General features: G+C 52.2%; 6 protein-coding genes across 6 annotated transcripts; 5 read left to right on the top strand and 1 right to left on the bottom strand.

The window, feature by feature from the left end:
• Positions 1 to 202: 202 nt before the first annotated feature.
• On the top strand, positions 203 to 2,125 carry BZA05DRAFT_419292 (uncharacterized protein; the record flags this gene model as incomplete). The annotated part of the gene is made up of 4 exons (XM_051485577.1): positions 203 to 277; positions 332 to 1,059; positions 1,460 to 1,487; positions 1,907 to 2,125. 4 exons carry the CDS (start codon positions 203 to 205, stop codon positions 2,123 to 2,125), a joined length of 1,050 nt encoding a protein of 349 aa, XP_051338995.1.
• Positions 2,126 to 5,998: 3,873 nt separating this feature from the next.
• BZA05DRAFT_445610 (uncharacterized protein) lies at positions 5,999 to 7,274 on the bottom strand (the record flags this gene model as incomplete). Its single annotated transcript, XM_051487007.1, has 2 exons — positions 5,999 to 6,636; positions 6,683 to 7,274. 2 exons carry the CDS (start codon positions 7,272 to 7,274, stop codon positions 5,999 to 6,001), a joined length of 1,230 nt encoding a protein of 409 aa, XP_051338994.1.
• An 857-nt stretch (positions 7,275 to 8,131) lies between these two features.
• On the top strand, positions 8,132 to 10,828 carry BZA05DRAFT_445609 (uncharacterized protein; the record flags this gene model as incomplete). Its single annotated transcript, XM_051487006.1, has 3 exons — positions 8,132 to 9,718; positions 9,768 to 10,022; positions 10,070 to 10,828. The coding sequence occupies 3 exons, from the start codon at positions 8,132 to 8,134 to the stop codon at positions 10,826 to 10,828; spliced, it is 2,601 nt and encodes an 866-aa protein (XP_051338993.1).
• Positions 10,829 to 11,526: 698 nt separating this feature from the next.
• BZA05DRAFT_419289 (uncharacterized protein) lies at positions 11,527 to 11,916 on the top strand (the record flags this gene model as incomplete). The annotated part of the gene is made up of 1 exon (XM_051485576.1): positions 11,527 to 11,916. The coding sequence occupies one exon, from the start codon at positions 11,527 to 11,529 to the stop codon at positions 11,914 to 11,916; it is 390 nt and encodes a 129-aa protein (XP_051338992.1).
• Positions 11,917 to 16,075: 4,159 nt separating this feature from the next.
• On the top strand, positions 16,076 to 17,420 carry BZA05DRAFT_419288 (uncharacterized protein; the record flags this gene model as incomplete). The annotated part of the gene is made up of 4 exons (XM_051485575.1): positions 16,076 to 16,128; positions 16,580 to 17,100; positions 17,247 to 17,325; positions 17,387 to 17,420. The coding sequence occupies 4 exons, from the start codon at positions 16,076 to 16,078 to the stop codon at positions 17,418 to 17,420; spliced, it is 687 nt and encodes a 228-aa protein (XP_051338991.1).
• An 806-nt stretch (positions 17,421 to 18,226) lies between these two features.
• On the top strand, positions 18,227 to 19,512 carry BZA05DRAFT_419287 (uncharacterized protein; the record flags this gene model as incomplete). Its single annotated transcript, XM_051485574.1, has 4 exons — positions 18,227 to 18,417; positions 18,475 to 18,572; positions 18,682 to 19,256; positions 19,372 to 19,512. 4 exons carry the CDS (start codon positions 18,227 to 18,229, stop codon positions 19,510 to 19,512), a joined length of 1,005 nt encoding a protein of 334 aa, XP_051338990.1.
• Positions 19,513 to 20,344: the final 832 nt, after the last annotated feature.

The following is a 20,344-nucleotide window of genomic DNA, read 5'->3' as shown; positions in this document are numbered from 1 at the left end:
TCTCCTAATTGAATGCTTCGCACCCATCGCCCCACATAAATCATGTTCCCTCCACCACTCCCCTTCGGTTCCGTTTTCCTTTCCCCCACCACCACCTTCCGCCTTTTCCTCTGTAACCACCTGCACATCTACACCACCTGCACATTTTACAACCACCTACCCATTTGCAAGCACCTATCAACCACAGCACGACGACGACGCCATGCAGCAGGGCACAGGAAAGCAGCCGGAGAGAGATGCAGGAGGCCCCCCTCGAAACTGCAATCCAACACCTCTGGTAGGATCCGCTTCCATCCCCACCACCGGTCTTGCGATAGCTGATACTGTACAGTTTAACGTTCGGCCTCATGAGCCCCATCCGATAGAGCTTCTGATTCGTGATCTCACCGTCCGCAAGGAACTCAACAAGAAAGGACACCTCCAGACCAGTAGTGTCGCAAATCCGGCCGCGGACCCGATGCCCTTCCAGAGGTTGCCCGCGACTGAAACCAGACACGGTCAGAGTCTGCCACCACAGCTGAACCCAATCGCGGTAAAGCGGGGGAGAAACGACCTGTCGCCAAAGACGCTGGCCACCATCAACTGGAAAGTCGTGGGCGCCGAGTGCCGTGCGTGCTGGAGCCACCACTACAGCGAAGCGGAATGCGCAGCTTTGACGTTGCGGCTCCCTAAGGTCTGCCAGCAAGAGTACATCGACGGCGATTACCTCTACTTCAATCAGTTCCAGGATTGGAGTCTGATCAAGACGCAGATGTCGAACCTCTGGGCAAGCCAGCCCGACCACGACTATCTAATGTCGACTTTGCCTCAGCGCACCATTCAAGACGCCGTGGATGCGGGTTTCCTCCCGCCGTTCTACGCGGATCCGGTCAAGTGCGCCGAGCACATCAAGGCGAGGGAAAAGGAAGTCATGGCTGCGGCGCGGCCGGGCTTCACCAAAGAAATGGCTGTCGCGTGCGGACTCATTCCGTGGAACCCGTGGAAACCCGGAAAGATGAGATCCGCCGACGAGCTGGTCGAGGAGGCTAAGGCCGTCAAACTGAGATACCATGCCGGACCGTGAGCGAACAGCGGTAAGTGCATCCACGATCCTTCTTCCATCGTTGTCCCCTGCCTAATGGAAACCACGTGCAGCGCATCATTACTCGATCGAAGAGACACCAGTCAGACATTGGGCCACTGGACGAACCGTTGATGTGATGACATTTGAAAACTCGCTTTACGTACTATGAGGCTTCTTTGAGAGGGATACTGTTTTTGTTTTCGGCCAGGTGGATGCCAGATTTACGTTTCTTGAATTTTTGCTTTTTGGGAGAGAAATGGCCACTAGACAACAGCTTTTGCCTGTTACTTTACAATGCAGCTGTTTACTCGACCAGTTAATCCCGTCGGAGGACGCTAAAAAGAAGGTGGAACCAGGCAAAATCAATAAAGCGTAATTGCGACAAACGCGCCGTAGTATCTACCTTTCTGATCGGTTATGGGGTGTGGGTTCCTGGTCGAAACTATCAATGTCCATACCGGCGTCGTCCGTACAAATTGACCCACCGAGCTCCAGTTACTATATTCGGGCTTTATCGAATGCCGCCCTGGTGCCGCTACGGCGGTACAAAACTCCGACCCGGGAATTCTCACACCTCTTCAGCTAATTCCCTGAACGGAAACGTCGGCGAAAGACACTAGGTATGGGTGGGCAGAAGTCCGGATTCAGGAAGCAGACAAGGAGGGGCAAAGACCGCTTCGCTTCAAAGACTGCTTCAAAATCCCGGACCTCTTTGCAGACGAGCGGTGCAGCCAAAGCCAAGACATAATTTTCGACTGGCTTCCCTTTCCTCCACTGCTGACACTGTGGGCAGACGGATCACAATGGCTTCTGACTGATGACGTACACTAACACGGGATCAAGTCGCGGAAAAGCCGCCAGGGCAGCGCCTCGCGCGCCGCCGTCAACGATGACGACGAAGACGCGGACGAGGCCTCTCTCGAGACTGCCGGGGTCGTAGCGGTCACCGAGAGCAATGGACCTCATTGTGGTCGACCCGCTAAGTCAGGCGGCTCAGTGGAGCTGACGCCTGGCAGCCTGGGCGAACCAGCTTTCGCCAGTGACCCGTTTCCAGGGCACTAGCCCACATTTAGTCGCTGGTGTTGGTGTCGCTCTGAGTTTCAATAACACCTCGCGACATTCATTATGAGTGACTAATTGACGGTAGTGGCTATGGTTAGCCGCTGCCGGATTGTCTTACAACCGTCAAGAAGAACACGAGCGATCAAAATAAAACAGAATCGACGATCAAAACAGAAACAGGCCCCCCTGCAGCCTCAGGTACGACAGCCGGTCCCAACATCTTGGCAACAAATCCTCCCAAGGTCCGCAGCCAAGGGTCGAAAAGTGCCTCCAAGACGTCAGTTGCAGCTGCGTTCCACAGTATTTACCTGGAGGACAATTGTTTATGAAGTTTCGCCGGCAAAATTCAAAAGCCGCTAGCACAATTTGACGATAGTTTGTGTGCCAAGGTTGTCGGCCAAATCTGGCGCTGCTCGACCTATAAAAGCACCTCCCTTCCCTCCCCTTCTCCCCACACCTTACCACCATCAACATTACAATCTTCCAACGAACATCTTAATAGCTCAACAAACAATACCTAATTCACTGTGTGTCACCCTCTCCCGCTACTCTTGTCCACACTAATTAGCATTTCAGGCTGGCTGATAGCGACGAAGTTTGGTCCATCACTAGGGCCTTGATTGATATTTGGCACAATGGCAGGTTCAAGCCTGCAATGACGAGGTCAAGATGTTGAAAGCCAGTAAGCTCCCCCCGGACCACCTCATACATCATGAACAAACAACGCTAATACGCCAACAGAATGGGAAGAGCAGCGTTAGATTCTCGAGAAGGAGCATCTTTCGCTTCCCGCCGCCCACAATGCTGACTTCGATTTCCGCTACAATGCCGCGCAGAATGCATCGAAGACCCTGATCCGCTGGGCCGAGATGAAGGAATGGGCGGCGAACCGCATGACGGCTTCTCGCATCGCACCACTCGACACCCATACCCGGCCCCTGCGGGTGTACTGGGGTCACTTGCTACTTCTACAGCATGTTTTTCTCAAGTTTCTGTTTGAAATGTACCAGCAGCAGCGCACTAGCCGGTCCACCAACCGACGTCGCACCAACATGGTGTGGGTCGAGATCCTGACAGCCACAGTAAGTATCTCTCCTGTCTCCTGTTAATTTGAATGGACCGTGCTTGAAGGATAGATGCTGATATACCCGTCACCAGCCAGCGTCGAGAACTATGGCATTCTAGATAGACGTTTGCTGTTATAACTACTGTACTTATTTTCTAAAACTGCTGTACCCATCTACTATCGCTATCACTCCTTCCGTGACTATCCAACAGTGCCGTGACCCGCCTCATCCTCACAAAACCCCCTTGGATGCACCCGCAGGCTGCTGGCGGCTCACCCATCGGATTTACTGGCATCTCCTTACATAACCCAGCTGTAACTTGAAACCGTCTGTTTTCCCACTGAACTGAACTCGCATCAAAACCAGCCAGAACTGAACTGTTTTAACCAGCGCTACCATTGTTACCAGCTAACTATCGCTGGATCTGAGTACCGGTAACAACTACTTTCACAACACTGGGCAATCCACACCCCACCAAAGACCTCAATATCTCAACCCCTGGCGCGCCGGGGATATATCGTTTTGAATATTCACTAGTTATCGTACTCGTAGAGCCGGACACGGTTGCAGCAATTGGAGAAAAGCTTGCAAGCTCGAACCACGGAATCAAGTGGAATAGTCAGTGGCCACCGGTTCTAGCCGTGCCGGTCCCGAAATGGCTGCTTTTCGAGGGCTCTTTCGCCAATGCCTCTCCAGGCCGGAAAGCGGCGCCGCGGCCGGTCGAGAGCAGGATGACACTCAAGCAGAAGAGGGGATAGTGGCTAGTCGACTACCTAGTGCTCTGTAGATGATGACCATGAGACAAGAAGAAGAAGACGACCCCGCCATGCCCGCCAACGTTGATGCCCACCGCTACTGACCACATCCGGATACTCCCGCCGATAGATCCGCTATAGCTGCGCCACAGCAGTTCCAGGTGTAGATGGTGTATCTAGGGTAGTTCGAAGGTATCAGTGATCGTCGGGGTCTTCGAATCGGCGGATATCCGATATCTCTGCCCTGTAGTAGAGATTAGCCCTGAACGGCAGATACGATCGCCGTCCCGCCGCTGGGGGCTGGAGCCTGGCAGTAGTGTTTGCGATTGGAGGGAGAATCAGTGCTGATGTGACCATTGAAGGCGTGCTCCCATGTTACAGTGAGAGAAGGACAATTGGAGGAGGGAACTCGAATGATGAATGAAACGGTGTCGAAAACGGGATGGAGTTCGAACCTCGACGACACGAATCTGTAACCTACCTATGGTATTAAGTCAGGAACACCTTGATACGAAGAATGTATGCGTTCGGAGGAATAGAATGGTACTTACGCAGTGCGATGCGATGACCCGTTTCCTGAATTACCACAGAATCCATCGCCCAGAAAAGTCGGATAATTTGACCTAAAGGCTGAACTCTCAGCGCTGCATCCCTCCCTCCCATATCCTCACTTTTCAGCTCTCAGCCGACCCGAGCGCTGTAGTTACATAATCACAACCGATATTTTTTGGGGGGGACTGGGGAGACCAACTTTGAGGGCTGCTCCACTTCCGCCTGACAGGCTCCCCAATGAAGCTGTTTTTGTGGTTGAGAACCGCCGGGAAGCAAATCGGTTCTCAAAAGTGTCGCTTGAAGCCCCCAACTGGCAACCATACAGATTCCGGTGGGAGGTTTCGTTGCTTTTAGCTTCACGCAATGACGTAGAGCCTTGCATGTTTAGTCATACACTGATTAAGCGAATCTAAACGCCAGTTGTGTACAGTGTCACCACCGTCTACACCCCGAAGGCTGAAGAAATCCAAAGTTCTAAACATGCCCCGCCACTCAGTCGTGAGGATATTCACGCGAATCAACAACCTTCTACCCGAAACTACCAGCGGGCCATACGCATCTCCACACTACCCGTACGCCTATGCCACCGCCCCTCGCCTCGTATCATCGCATGCTCGCAGAACATCGGGCGAATTCTCTCGCGTGCTGTGCCGGCACAATCATCTAATCAGCGCTGCACTGTCACGACGAATAATGGCGGAGACGGCTTGCTTGGGGTACTGGCAGACTCGCGTACGGCTGCGATTTAAATGCTGACCATTCTTGTACAGGTGATGACACGAACAACGCAACCGATCCTGCCGAAAGCACCGCCAAAACCTCTCCTTCATCACCGTATACCTTCCTACATACCACTCATCGGGCAGTCGTCGGCGCATTGCTCACCACACCCCAACGCTGCGGGGGTCCGGCTAGTAGAAGGCCTTCTTATGGAGAAAGGGTGGCAGGCGAAGACAAATTAGGGGATTCCATGGTCGTAAATGTTATTTACCTAATGATATGGAGTGCCGGATGTTTTGGATTTTGCGGAGACATAACTGGTTAATGGATTTCCCGTTATAAGCTCATGAGGATACCCGACCTGTCGGAAACGGAGAATTATCTGCATCCCCCGTGCGGTTTGTATTGAGATGTCACTTCGGTCGATTATTATCCTGACGGCACCTGCTTCAGAATACTGCACGCACTGAAACATGTCGGTGAAGAAATGCGGGTGAATGTCTCGGGCATCCATAGGCGAAGTTGACGAATGACCTCGGAAGAATTGATATCATGAGGAGAAATATCATAGTATGACCTTGGGGGAATGAATTCGACAGGATTTGGTTTTTCTTTCAATAGTCTCTCTGTCGCCTGCTCATTTTCATTCTCTTTTATATCTAAGCCATTACTTCTTTTTGTCTTACTCGCCCATATCCGCTGTAACAAAAAAAAAACATCACAATCTCACACTCGGCAGAATCCCCATATGTGGCTGTTACCTGATGTACCTGCCCGCCCTATTGAATCTTTTTCATTCTCAGCGGCCGCGCCGTCTCGCTCCCCCACTTCTGTTCTGGCGGAGGCAATTCCGTATCCGTCGAATATTCCGGCCACGGCCACTCGCTTCCGATCGGTGGATACGCAAAGTCGACAACCATGGAATTCTCCCAGAAAGCTACAACCATCCTCTTCACATCCTGGATCCCCATCCTATCCGTTCGGTAATCCGGGGAAGGCATCGCGATCCAGATGAAGGTATTCCGAAGGATTTCGTGAACATCCGTAAAGCCAAAAAGCCCGTTGATCTGTCTCATGGTCGGCTGCATATCGTACAATACCATGAACACGTTCACAAGTCGCTGGGTGCGTTCCTCGAACATGTGAAACTTTCCGTCCACCACGTACATCTTACGTGCAACGAACTGGAGGCTGAAGATACTAGGGCCGTTTGGGATGGTCCACTGCTCTGGGAAGATTTTCGGGAGACCGGGGATAGCGGTTGTAAGTACTTCTCGCTTTGCTCCGTATACGTCAACTTGAGAGGCGATCATGATGACACGTTTGAAACGGTACCCGTAAGGGTTAAGGAAAGGGCGAAGGGGAGTAGGAGGCGGCCTTCGCCCATCCACATCCACAGCTATCATACTGAGATCGTCTAGTATAATCAGCATATAATCGCCTCGGATGGGAAGAACACATACCAAAAGATTTCGACTTCGACAACCCCGAATTTACCAACCTAGCAGCAATCCCGGGACCCGCTCTCTCCACCATCACGTGTGGAGGAGGTAGAGTCCTCTCGTCGCCCTCCCGAATCTGTTGGCGGAGGTGGTCTCTGCACTTATCGCACCAGTAGATATAGCTCTTCGATACCCCAGACATTGACGGTTCCACAAAATAAACAATATTGCAAAGCTCGCAACGCGTTATCTTGGTTCGCACCAGTTGACTCAGTATCCCTCCTTCCTCGCCTTTGTTCTCGGCCAGGTTCTTCAGTTTATCGTCAACAACTCGCTCGATTTTATGCGTAAGTGCCTTATTTGGATGTAGGATTGCTTGGGTGACCTTCTTGACTTGACCGAGTTGTGCGGGCGTAGGTGTTTGCTTTTTATCAACCTTCTTGCCATCCTTCTGGCCCGCCTTCTCATCTGGCTTGTCTTTGTCATCCTTCTTTGGCGTTGGCGTGGCAGTACGTGCTGGAGTCCGAGGGATTGGGGGTTTGCGGTCGGGAGTTCGCGGGGGTGTCCTGCCCCCAGACGCGACAGGTATGCTGGCCTTTCTTGGTCCACTCATTGTTTCAGCTGTATGCACAGCTTTCTTGTGGATTATGCGGCATCGAATACAGGGGATGAAATGGAAACATATAGGTTGTCCGTGCGTCTTCAAGTTGAGCAGACCGGTCGTTTGACAGTTGCTATTGACGGAGGAACCAGTTGAGGCGAGGCGACACATATCATCGTAGCATTGTGTATGTTCCTATGTTTCGGTAAGCAGTGTGCGAGAGGGATATTGATGGGTGGTGAGCAAAGCATCATGACCACTACCGTAGGCTGTAGCCCTGATCTGCACAATTGTTCTGGCGGAATTGCGGCAATGAACTTCTCAGCGGGAAAGAGCACGGTTTTGGAACACTCCCGACAGGTTCATCCTGTTCCTGATACTCGCATAAGGCATCCCTTCCACCCGGTCAACATGATCTTGTCCATAACCTATGCAACCGTGGTGGGAATTATAGCCATACGGATACAATCCTATTATGTTCTCGAATAATCCGGCCGCCACGACTTGCCGCCAAGTCTTCTTTGCCGTGAGACCAAGTACGGCGTGTGCACGTGCTATTCGAAAAACCCCAAGTGTCAGAATGCAGCAGCAAACATTTCGGATGAGGCGTGTGAGAAACGTGAGGGAGCGCGCTTTCGTTCTTGCTGTCTATGGAAGGGAAGAAAGGTAGGAGGCACGCATAGAAGTACGTACATAGATCGAGTGTAACCATACACCCATGCAATACACCCATACACCCAGTACCCAGTCGGTTGGCTCGCTCCCATTTCCACATCTCCACATCGTCACCTCAGCCAGCACCGCATATTTATCTGCATCTTACTACATCATTATCTTGCCGCGGTTTATCTCTTATTTTTCTCCTCACTATGCCACGCGCCCCTCCGAGATCACAGCATCAGAAGGGCTTTCATGAACGCTTCGGTGGAAAGTACTACCGGTATCGCGATCGAGAGCTCGAGTCCGCACGGAGAAGCCTAGTCACGGTTGAAGTCACTGAAATCACCTCAGAGTCCGAAGATAACAGTTCTGAGCCCGACCGAAAGCCCGACACCCCACAGACACCGCCAGTCACTGTCAAAGTCACCGAACTCTCCCTAGAGTCTAATGATGACAGTCAAGAGCTTGACCAAGAGCCCGAAGCTCCACTACCAGCGCCATTCATGATCCAAGTCACCGAACTGTCCCCGGAGTCTGACGATGACAGTCGAGAGTGGGCACACGAGGCGGGCCCAGAGCCCGAGACCCCACGGACACCGGCAGTCACGATGCGAGCCGCTGACCTCCCTCCTGGGGCACAGCCAGTCACAGTTCAAGTTACTGAAGTCCTCTCAGAGGCTGACGATGACGGCCAAGCTCCCGACCGAGAGCCCGAGGCCCCCCGGACACCGCCAGGCACGATTCACGTCAGTGAACTATCTCCAGTGTCTGACGACGCCAACACCACCCGAGAAGACGCCGCACTGCAAAGCCCGGACATCAGCCCGGAGGGATCGGTACAACATGTGGAGTATGCTGGACCCTCATCGCCGGAGTTTGAATCGGGATTTTCGGATAGCGATCTCACCTCGCAGAACTCAGGGGATCCTGACATTCTATCACCGATCACAAGTGTCAGTAGTCCAGGAGCGGATGACGATCCCCTCCGTGACGCAAGTGGGGAGATGCTAGATGAATTGGATGGTTTCCCGCCTTTGACGAGGGTTAAAACCAGAGTTCCACAGGAACCGCGTGCGGCGATCAGCAATCCAGGAGCGGATAAGGATGCCCTCGGTGACGCAAGTGGGGAGATGCTAGATGAATTGGAAGATTTCCCGCCTTTGACGAGGGTTAAAACGAGAGTTCCACAGGCAGCGCGTGCGGCCTCGCCCAGGCCCAAAGCAGTCCGGTTTACGGAATCCGAGGAGCCGCAAACCTCAATGGTGGCCCCATTAGCAGTGAATGACCACGAAGTGACGGGATCTGAGTGTCTTCACGCCCTCGCAATGCTGTGTCGCTTCTCGGATGCGGGTAAAACCAGCAATCGCCACTCACAGCTGCGTATGTACGACCGCATTGCGAGCTTATTCGTTACCGATGCTTTCGAGGATGAAGCGGCTGTTTGGATTAGCCTCACTCTACCGGGTACCGCCGAAGAACATCGCAAGACGGTGGAAGCCGGCAAACGGAGCGGGTATGCTATAGAGGTTGTTTATGCCAAGGACCGACCTGCAACCGATAAGGAGAAAGCATATTATAATGATATGGCAGGGGAGCTCATGAGTATGAATCGGTACAATGAGGAGACGGTACGGGAGAATATGCTCAGCTTGGTTCTCAAAAACTGTCAGCCGAGGATACACGTCATGTATCGAGATCTGAAAAGGGCGTTACGGCGACTCAGTTCGATACAACAGATCGTGCTGAAGCTGTCTGAAGACCAATCGCTGATGCTACGGTCGAGATTAATTGAATATGTGAGCCTAACCACTGTTCCCGACTAATAGCTGCTGATGGATTGGTTAGACCAGACAACGAGCGGCACCTTTCATGACTATGGAGGAGAGCTGTATAGCCTGGCTCAACGAGATAGCATACGAGAATGCAGTGCCGAAGTTCTTCCTTCAGGAATGCTGGTGCTTTTCCTATTTTACTGGCTATTTGATAAAAGATACAGAGATAAATCTTAGGATCTACCAACTGTCGAGATACTTTCAGGCGATTAAGTGGATGATGAGAATGATTACGCGGGGGCCTCCATCACGACTTACAATAACGGAGGTGCGGAGTCTACTTTCCGATTCTTGAGCGCTACTAACGCATGGCAGATTCTGGCGCCTGCGCCTCCAAACTTCGTGAAGTTTCCCAGTGTCATGAGCATCCTCGAAAAAAAGGCTACAGTCGATGAAACCTGCACCCGTCTCACCGTTGAGGGTCTCCTAAACACGTTTCCCGGCATAACCCTCGATGACCTTACCCTAGGCGACGACCCCGCACTCTACAATCCCCCCAGGTTGAATCCCGGAGGCAAACCCGTGATCGCAATCGAGGCACCAACAAGACGAGGAAACCGCACCAGAGTCCGCTGTTGGCAACATGCCGAGGTAACACTAATCTGCGAGCTCGTCCGACGCTCCGAGCTGGATGGCTTAGCCAACGAGAGAATTCCCGCAATCCGTCGCTGGTGTCCCATCGGATACTCCAGCACCTCGTGTTGGGCGTGTGAAGGCTTCCGATACCACATGAACATCAAACAGAGCAGAATCCTGATCTCCGAGCTCCCCGGTGGCCTCGAGATTATATCTGGGTGGACACCGCCCTTGGCTCACGACGGCCCAATTGCTGCCGCATGCGACCGTCTAAGGAGGAATATTCAGCGTCAGTTCAGGATCTTCTATGGGGACATGGTACGGCAACAGAACGAGTACGTCGATACACTGCGGGGCAAGGCGAAGGAATCGGAGAAAAAGGCTAGGCAGCGGAGATTGAGAGATGCACTAATGCAGATGACAGCTATCGTTCAGGAGAGGTCTTTGGCATTCAATGTGGAGGTGATGCCGACTATTGCGGAGAGTGCGGAAGATTAAACAGGCGCCGAGGTTGGTGAAGAGGAGAGTTGTGAGATCCTGAGCACGGTGATGAGAGGCGTGTAGTGTACGTGAGCTGGTGTTACTACGTGTCGAGTTTTGATTGCCTAATGATGGGTGGAAAGACGTGTATTCGAACGATGGACCTGTTGACGGTCTGACGATGAGACGGGAATCAATGAACGAGTTACCGGTTCCAGAAGCAAGATGATTCTTTTTTCCTACCGTAAGATCTCCTATCAATCACCTTACACGGTTACACCTCCGGTTGCGTGAGATCACCTTGAAGCATGTCATTCGCCGAGATCACGCAGTAGGTCCTGAGTAGAGTTGAACGGTATAACTTCTGTACGTGCGGTTGGAATCACGAGTGCAGCCATGCTCAAAATTCAACCAGGTGGGTTTCGCAGGTTACACAAAGAAAGCGCGCTTGTTCGCGGCCAGGCCGAATCATTTCCTATGCAGCAGTAGCTAACGTATCTGCCGCTAGTCCAACAGCTGTACCTCAGACCCCGGACATCATACGGTCATACCTCATACCCCGCAGTCGTCTACCGTGGATTTTTACTCAGCCGAACACTTCCTTCATCATCGCCAGCTCACTGTATCAGTATTGAATCCGGCGATCTCAGCAGCGCACACACACATCGTGCGTTCCAACCCACTTTCCCTCATCAAGTCGTCGACATTGCGTCGCCATGCCTCCGCTAACCTGGAACACATGTCTACAGATGCCTCTCTTCCATATCGTCTGTGGACCATTTGCTATCATCGTCGCCGCCATCATCCTCGGCATCCGCCTCCGCGTCCGCAGCCGCGCCAAGAGAGCGAATGCGAAAACCGTCCTCCCCCTCCACGAACATCAAGCCCCGCCGCCGGCCTGCTGCGATATCAAGGAGAAGCAGGAGCTCGCCGTCGTCGTCGCCGAGATTCCATGCCGGGTGCAGAAGATTCGGCCGAGGTTGAACTCGTTCTGCGGTGTTGGAGATAGGTTCGGTGTTGTTGTTGGTGGTGGTGGTGGTGGTGGAGTGCCGGTGGCAGTGGCGTCTGAGGAAAGGGTTGGCGATGGATTCGTCATGAGGGGATAAGGAGCGGTGGCGGGAACTTCAAGGAACAGATGGGAAATGCGCGCATTGACGCTACGACGGAAAGGTTGACGGCGAGATCGTTTAGCATTTATCAACACAATATTTCCCATCCCCTTGACGTCCTTCTATCGATGTGGTCTTTTCTACGCTGCGTGCCACACCTATCCCCCGTTTTGTCACGATACTTACACTCGCATATCTTCTGGAACCCATTCCCTTCAGCAATAACTACTGCGACCTTGGGTATTCCACTCCTGACAGTTTTTTTCCTTCACACTCCCGCAATCCTTCTAGCTGGACCGGTCGATTCCTATATTCAGCACATTCGAGTAATACTCGGCTCACAGGCTACCGCTTCATCCATGACTCCTCCCGTTCACCGAATGTCGATGAGACCGGAGGGTGAGAAGCGATATTTCTGGTAGATGCTACGATGTTCGACATGGTGCTATGATGATCATGGGTCCCTGAGACGGATGGACACTATACATGTAGGGACGTTGCTGCTTCGGGTTTGCGCACGTTACGAATTATTGAAACTCCTCGTCGCTTGGGTTCTAATCTCCTGACAAAATTGTGAGTAGTAACTTTCCAATCACTCACCATCGGAGATCCCTCCCTCTCTCTGCACCCACGTTTGTTTGTTAACCGCTGATTCCAAACACTTCTGTTTCACTGTTCTCAACTAACACCGAGTCAACTTGGATAGTTACCTTTATCATCTCGAACCCGCACGCAACCTCCTGTTTCCGCTCAATATAAACTCAAGCTCGCCCTCATATGCCGTCCGTGGCACCTCTGCCACTGTCTCTTTCCCGCTTACACTTTAGAATTAATCACCCAATCAGTCTTCCTTACGTCACACCTCTTGGCTAACAGAGACGGAGAAGCTCCATCATGCCTCGAAGCCCCCCGCGCACTCCACGGTCTCTGCGACCACCAAGCGACAGTTCCTCCGAAACTTCTACTCGTCGTTCCCGTATCCACTCTTTACTCCACCCTATGATCGCCGCCCGCGAAAAAAAAGAGGAGAAGCTCAAGGCTATACTTGCAGTGGCCCGGGAAGAGGCCCGCGAAGAGACCCAGCGAGAACTCGCGGCGACATTTGAACCACACCCAAGTCCGTCCGAAGCGGAGATAATAGCTGTGGATTCTGGCCCACGAGCTGCCCGCATTGCCGTACTTTCTGCCGAATTGGCGGAGGAACATGAGATGCATGCTCGTGAGCTTCGCGAGAGAGGTAGCTTTGGCCCTGGTACCAGAGGACCTCCACCACCTGTACCAGCCGCTTCAAGGTCCGGATCGATCCGGACCTCAATAGCGACACAGCATCCGGGGTGGGGAGAAATCAGGGGCTACCCGCCGTGTGCCATCTGCGGAGAGATGAATCCACTGCACCTGAAGTTTGTGTCGGATACAAGAGCGGCGTGCGACCTATGCATGGACAAGTGGATCACGAAGATGGAAAATGATAGGTCGTCTGGGCTTGGTAGATAAAGACGAATTTGTGGTTGGTTGCAGAATGGGGAAGAATGGCCATGTACCTAGTACTACTCGCTGTTAATTTCATTATTTTCAACTTGAGTCCTTATTTCACAGTAGAAGCGCAGTTCATGATGACCGTGCGTTAATAATTGCCGCTTGGAACTCGATGGTTTCAGGTACTCCATGATATCAAGAACTTTCCTACCTTCCGAATGAATCTTTTCCTCGGTGGTGGTGATGTGCGTTTTTCTGAACCAGAGCCTCCCTGAGGTACTTGTACTGCAGTGGACGATTTCAGTCGCATGTAGCCAAGTCGAACCATGTCTACCACCACTGACAACTCACTCCCCGCCCATCTTCAATGTACCCCAAGCCAGCATGACCGACGAAACGATAAAACTTCGAGCGACGAACGAAACGCCGCGGCGGGTCGGAATACAGACTAGAAGAAGGCTCGCAAGGCGGCATCCGGGGACAACCGGATCTGAGCTGCTTCCGCGTGACCCACCCCACAGCGACACTCATTCTGCAGCATGATTACTAACCATTACCCGCGTCACAGTACGCCCTCGACCGATTTCCCTCCTCGCCTCGCAAATAGCTCCTGCAGCATCCCGCCGCCCGCACGAGCCCGTCCCTACCGCTAAAATCCCCACCGCTCATCTCGATGTCTTCACATTCATCGCGAACCCTGCTCCGCCAGTACGTCAATATTCCCGGTGGCAAACCGCCTCCGAGCTTGTTCGCATCAGCACGCCCACGACATACCAGCTACTTCGACAATCCACTAATGGATTATTCCGCCGGTACGTCTACGCCTGCCGCTGACCGTCAGCTACCACCGAGTCCGTTAGCAGCCCGGGCGGCGTACGAATGACATGCCAGCACGTTTAAGAAACAGTGAAGTTCTACGCGTGGATCTCCTCTCTGGTGCGCGTAGGTTGCATTTGATCACTTCGAGGTGATCGCTATGGGCTTACTACTTGAAACGGGAACCGCCGACCAGTGAAGTCCTTCAGAGTGATCCACTGGCGAGGCACTGGGATAAGTACCATGAAAAGGTTCATCGCCGAAGTCTCCCTGAACTCCACGTTCAACGGCCCCGCTGCTAGCACAAACTGCAAGAACAACACGCCTTTGGGTCCGGCGCAGGGTGGGGGTAGTCCGTTATATTTTTGCGGAGGCGCAGTGGGGGAGAAATGTGCACGGGAAACGTCCCGACAGGTGGAGGGTTGCAATAATCGAGTAAAGAATGTCTCTTTTTACCATTTCAAAAGAAGAAACGGCAATGGGTTTCGGGGGAATATTCTAACAGAGGTAAAGATATATGCGGAAAGCAGGTAGACGATGCAGAGTCGGTCAGAAGGAATCGGGGCCACGAAAGGTGATGCCCATAATATGTTGAATGGAATTCTTCTCTGCTGGATGGGGGACTTCATAAACTAACGGTGGCTATGATTTTCTTTGTTTCTCTCGTGCTCGTTAATTTGTTTCCTCACTTCCTGTGCGCCCCAGTCAAGCTAATCAATGAGAACAATACTCTTGAACTGGCTACGTCTATGGGGAAGAGCAACCTGTAGTAATACAAATAGCAATCCATAAGTAACAATTACTGATTTTATGCGCTTTTCAGTCCTTCCCACCACGTAAATAACGAACCATCCAGCTCCCGAATGTGCATCACAAGATATCGCTCGTCAAGTATCGATGAGTGAGATGGCATGATCTTTTTTCCGTTCTGTACAGCAGTGCTACAGTCGATCAAAAGCAAGATATAGCCCTTCATACGGTTAGTTATCCGACTATAAAGCACCGGAGACAAACGATGCCGAGCAGGTACTCACCGCATGACACTCGTGTAGAAACGAGTGATTAATCCTGATTCTCGCTCTCTTGAACGCATCGCATACTCCACACAAGAACCAAGACTCGCCCCGCTCATATACATGACGGCAAGTTCGTTTGTTTACTTGCGGTATTGTATCGCCTATTTTTCCAGGCGATTATCCATTAGTCCACCTTTGAAGCAGGCGGAGTGCTGGTAAATTAACTTTTCAGCTCGAATATGCCTGTCAATTGCATGTTCGGCAAAATGGGAAGCGATGTACTGCAAATCTTTGAATATAATCACTGCATACAAATCGTGTCAACACACTAAACCATCGCCGTTTTCGTTCCCGCCGTTCCGCCCGCTACCTGAGCTTGCTGAGCATCGAGCCAGGTGCGTTATGGATACGCACACCAAACCGTGACGTTTATGAGGGAGACTACAGTAATAGGATAGTCGGTCCAAAGTTTCGGGGAATCACCGAATAAAAATCACCTACCGCCGAGAGAGAGCGCTCGAACACCGCAGATGTCTCCGCTGCTGGTTGTACCATAGTTTCTACACAGGAGCCACGGTTGCAAGGAGACGATGTTACCGAGCAAGCAGAGGAAAAGGAAGAGGAGTTGCAGTATGGTTGCGAAGTCTCCGGCTCGCGAATTCCATGAAATTGTCGCCGTCCCACCATCCGCCCTTAGATAGAAAACCGCCTTACGCAGCCGTCGGCTTCCGAGACATGGAGTGAGCCTGGTCCGGATAGGAGAAGACGCAGGACAGCACGGGTGGGGAGCTAAGCCACGGGAATCAAACTGCCACCCGCCAATGACAAACGTCTGAGCTGGACCGACGATGCACTTCGTGGTCGCTTCGAGTGGGAAGATGAGCAACCTTGAGTCGGGGAGGTAGGCGCAGAAGCAGCAGAACAGTAATTGAAAGTAGTGGGGTTTGCGTCGGCCAATACTCAGCGTAGCAAGATACCACTACTGGACTCACCTTCAGCCTCTCGTTACGGGAAGGCCTACTACTCACACTCAGCCCTACGCGCGCCCTACCCTTCAAAATGTCTCGCACCCTACCCTTCAACACTTCAATCCCCCTCTCCACTCCACCCTTCTCTGCTTGGCTTCGCAAGCAACTTAGAACTCGCAGCAACAACCCCAGAACCCACAGCGCTGAACCTTACTCATACCCAACCCTACTCACACCGTACCCTTCTGTCCTTCAATTCCCTTTCCCACTCCACCAATCTTTGCGTGGCTTCGCAACAAGCAGAAACTCACAATCACAACCATGTAAGTTGTTTCGGACGCACAAGTACTTACAGCTCTTCGTTTCGCTAATCGCGCGCTGTAGGTCTGACGACGGTTGGGACTGGAAGGCCGGCAAGATTACCGCCGAGCTCCCCGCCATCATCACGAAGCTCCCGGCGAACATGGAGACTTGCAAAGTCAAGCTCGTGAAGGTCGAGGGGACCGTCGCAACGCTTGACTGGTCGGTCTTTGACATCATCCTCTGGTCAAGCCCTGAGGAGCCGGACAGATTCTTTCCGCGAGTCTTGGTCGTGGGCGAGGACGGCCTGCTCGAGGACCCCTCACTACCAAGAAATTGGGAGCATGCAACCTTTCAGTTGGAGCTGTCGTCAAGTGTTGTTCCCAACCTCGTCGAGACTAAGCTGGTGACCTACAGGATCCCAGATGCTCAGCCTCTGCGGAGAAGCAAACGCCTCAAGAGTCAAGGCAGAGCACGGGTACCCGTCGTTCCATCCGCGACAAATAAACCGGCACCTGCGCAGACCGAAAACCGACAAAAGCTGACCTCTGTGATCTGGCAGCATGGGGAATCGTCCAGGGTGGGGACTGAACGTTACTGGACGTGTAAGCACTGCCTCCCCAAGCACAGCACCTTCAAGAGTAGCACCGGCTCCGTCCGGCACCATCTCCAGAATGCGCATAGCATCGTTCTTTAAGACGATGCCCATCGCATTGTTGTTTAAAACGATTTCAATCGTCACGCCAGCTAGATTTTTATTCGGATTGTTCTCAGGCGGTGAGGAAGTTCGGGGACCGTACGGATGGAAGACGTGGGGGAAAATACGAAAGGTAAGATTCTATTGAGCGGGGATAATATTAGGAGACTTTACAAAGACTAACAGCAACATAGGGTCGATATCCCATATGAGAACGTGAAAGCATGAGAGGATGTTACCAGATACAATGAGCAATGGGGCTATTACGGAGGTTATGGTGCCACAATCCGAGTCGGAAACAGACGGTCCTGTGGCAGACGTACCACCGGCGGATACGACTAGAGCGAGAGCGGCGGACACGGCTACTACAGCGAGAGCGGCGCACCCGACTACTTGTGCTCGGAATCTACTGAGTACGGATGTTTCAAGACTTGTGGCGGAAGAAGCCGAAATATCGACTCGGGGCCAATAGAGGACGACAAACCGGAATAACCTTATAACACTAAATTTCCAACGACCACAAATTGACCCCTGCCATGTCCAGGAGCCGGTTCGTTGCAATCAAACGATATCTTGGTGTCTCCGACCCAAACGAAACCTACTCCAATGCTAATTGGTAGAAGAAGGTGGAGCCGCTCAATTCCTGGGTTAGAGAGCGATGTCAGACGGCTGCTGTGACTATCACCAATGATGATGATCCGGTCTCTTGGTTACAGTAAGAATACTATTCGTATGCCAAAAAAACCAATCGGACACTGAGGTTTTAAAGTCTATGCATTGTGTCAGCGGGGTTACACCTGCAACTGGCTCCATCATTCACGTGTCTAAGGAATAGGAGAACCAAGACGGAGAAAGGAGAGGTGGCAGAAAAGGTCAGAGCTTTGAACGAGGGTAGGACTGTTTTCAGCCCGTCCGAAGACCTATGCAACGACCTAGTACTTGGTAACTCACAACCACACACGTTACCCCAAGTTCTACTTCTCGTCTTCGCCTTCCGTTCTTACCACCACCTCCACCCACGAAAACCAGAGAGGATGTCGGCAAGCCTCTGGTACGCTTATAATCTGGTACCACCAGGGACGCAGCCTAGTCAGCCATCGCTCGCACAGCAGCTCTACGACTACGTCCTGACCAACCATATGAACGTCCCCTGGGTCCATCACTGCATCGATGGGCAGAGTACCGCGACGCAGGCAGCATACCGGGCGATGCTCGACAACGTGAGGTACATACAGACAAGTAAATGTCGCCCGAACTGAGCAACGCTAACTCACATCTATAGCAACCATTTCAACTTCTCCGTCCGATTCTCGACGGTTGCAGTAGACGCGCACCGCAGGATCGTCAACATCCTCATCCGTGAGGCTCGGGATCTGCAGCGTTCGTTTCCGTTGTCCTTCGCAGGGGCAATGCGTTACTGCGATCTTGTTATTGTACAAGTGATCAACAGAGTTGAATATGTAACGAGAACTGGAAACTTCTAAGCTAGGCGGCAAAGCCGGCAACCCATTCAACCACCACAAGGAGTCCAAGGGACACCATCAGTACCAGCGCCACAGGAGCATCCAGGGTAGCATTCACATGGAGCGCCGCTTGGACTCCAAGGGACATCATCACAAGTACCGGCGCCACAGGGACCTGATTCGTCATCCTTCATACCAGCACGACAGGGACTCAACGCATCATCGTCACCAGCAGCCGCGCAAGGTATCCAAGGGATGGCATCACAGCCGGCGCCACAGGGGCCTCAAGCGTGATCCTTCATACCAGCACGACAGGGACTCAGTGCATCATCGTCGCCAGCAGCTGCGCAAGGTGTTCAAGGGATGCCATCACTACAAGCGCCTGAGGGGCTTCAAGGGCAATCCGCAGTATCAGCGCCTCAGCGCCAGCAAGCATGATGCTCCGTATTACAGAATGCAGATCGGCACCCCGCGCGCGAAGATCGTCAGATCCATAAAGGCAATGGAGACCGCCGCTCGCGAAGCCGCTCACGCGATGATCCATTCAGGGTTGTTGTGGCTGGTCACAGTTTCGAAGGAGGTCGTGCGAGATTCCGAGCGCGTGAGAAAATATCTGCTAGTGGGAACGACGTCATGGGAAGCGACGAGGTCATCGATGTCATAACGAAAACGTCGATTGGATTATCGAATTTGTACTCGGGGTGATGAAAACGCAGGAAGCGCCGGTCAATGAAACCACCGAGGAAGAGTACGACATCGAAGATGCAGATCTCTCAGAGTTCCTCCGGCTTCGACATGATTTGGAAAACACTGGTCAAGCGGCAGACCACCTGGATGGAGGCGACTCGTACCACTAGTAACCTGTGGCGAGGTCAAACGATTGCTGGACAGACCGATTGGGGCAGGGGCGAATTTCTAGGTATGCAGTCTGAGCACTCACTAAATTTTACTTGTGAACAATCGCTGATCTAAATGCAGTTTTTTTCTTTTTGCGTTCTGGAAGCAGATTACTAATAGTAGGTACAAGAAAGGAGTCACAATATTGACGCGTATCTCTTCAGGGATATCTCCTCAACGGAAGTTTCCAGGTGCGCATATAATGTGCCTAGTGTTGAAATAATCGTCACCACACCTATGTTTTCTTCTTTCTTTTGTTGGTTGGGTAATATGGGTGATATGGGTTATGTAGGTGATGTGGACGGCGCGCGGGAGGAATTCTACCAAGTACTGATGTATGGTCGCGGGAACTTCACTGAGATACTAATATATGTGCATCTCTATTTTTTTTAGTATAAACACTCGCATTTCTCCCGTGTTCTTTCCTCTCTCTCTTCAGTCGCACTCTCTCACTCAGCATCTCTCACTCTCTCTCGTCACTATTTAAGACTTCCGCTCGCTCCCCGAACTAAAACTAGTACCTGGTAGCTCATTCTTGACGTTTTCATAGAACGTCTTATGGGTGTCCGTCACAGTTGGAAACCCAGATCGACTCAAATAAACCTTCAGTTGATGTAGCCAGCAAAACGAATGCCAAGAGCACAACCGCCCGAACTTTGGCCATGTCTCTGCGCATCAGTCTAACTTGCCAAGTCAATACAGTGATCCCACATATCGCGCCTAGACCCTAATTTTCCCGAAGTAGCCCGGAGGCTTAGACGGTCGTAGATCCCGTGCTGTGTTGACGAAGTC

Source organism: Tricharina praecox, assembly GCF_024521635.1.
Source record: "Tricharina praecox strain CBS 144465 chromosome Unknown BZA05scaffold_14, whole genome shotgun sequence".
NCBI lineage: Eukaryota > Fungi > Ascomycota > Pezizomycetes > Pezizales > Pyronemataceae > Tricharina > Tricharina praecox.
Note: the sequence above shows the minus strand (reverse complement) of the source record. Positions and strands in the feature narration are given on the sequence as shown.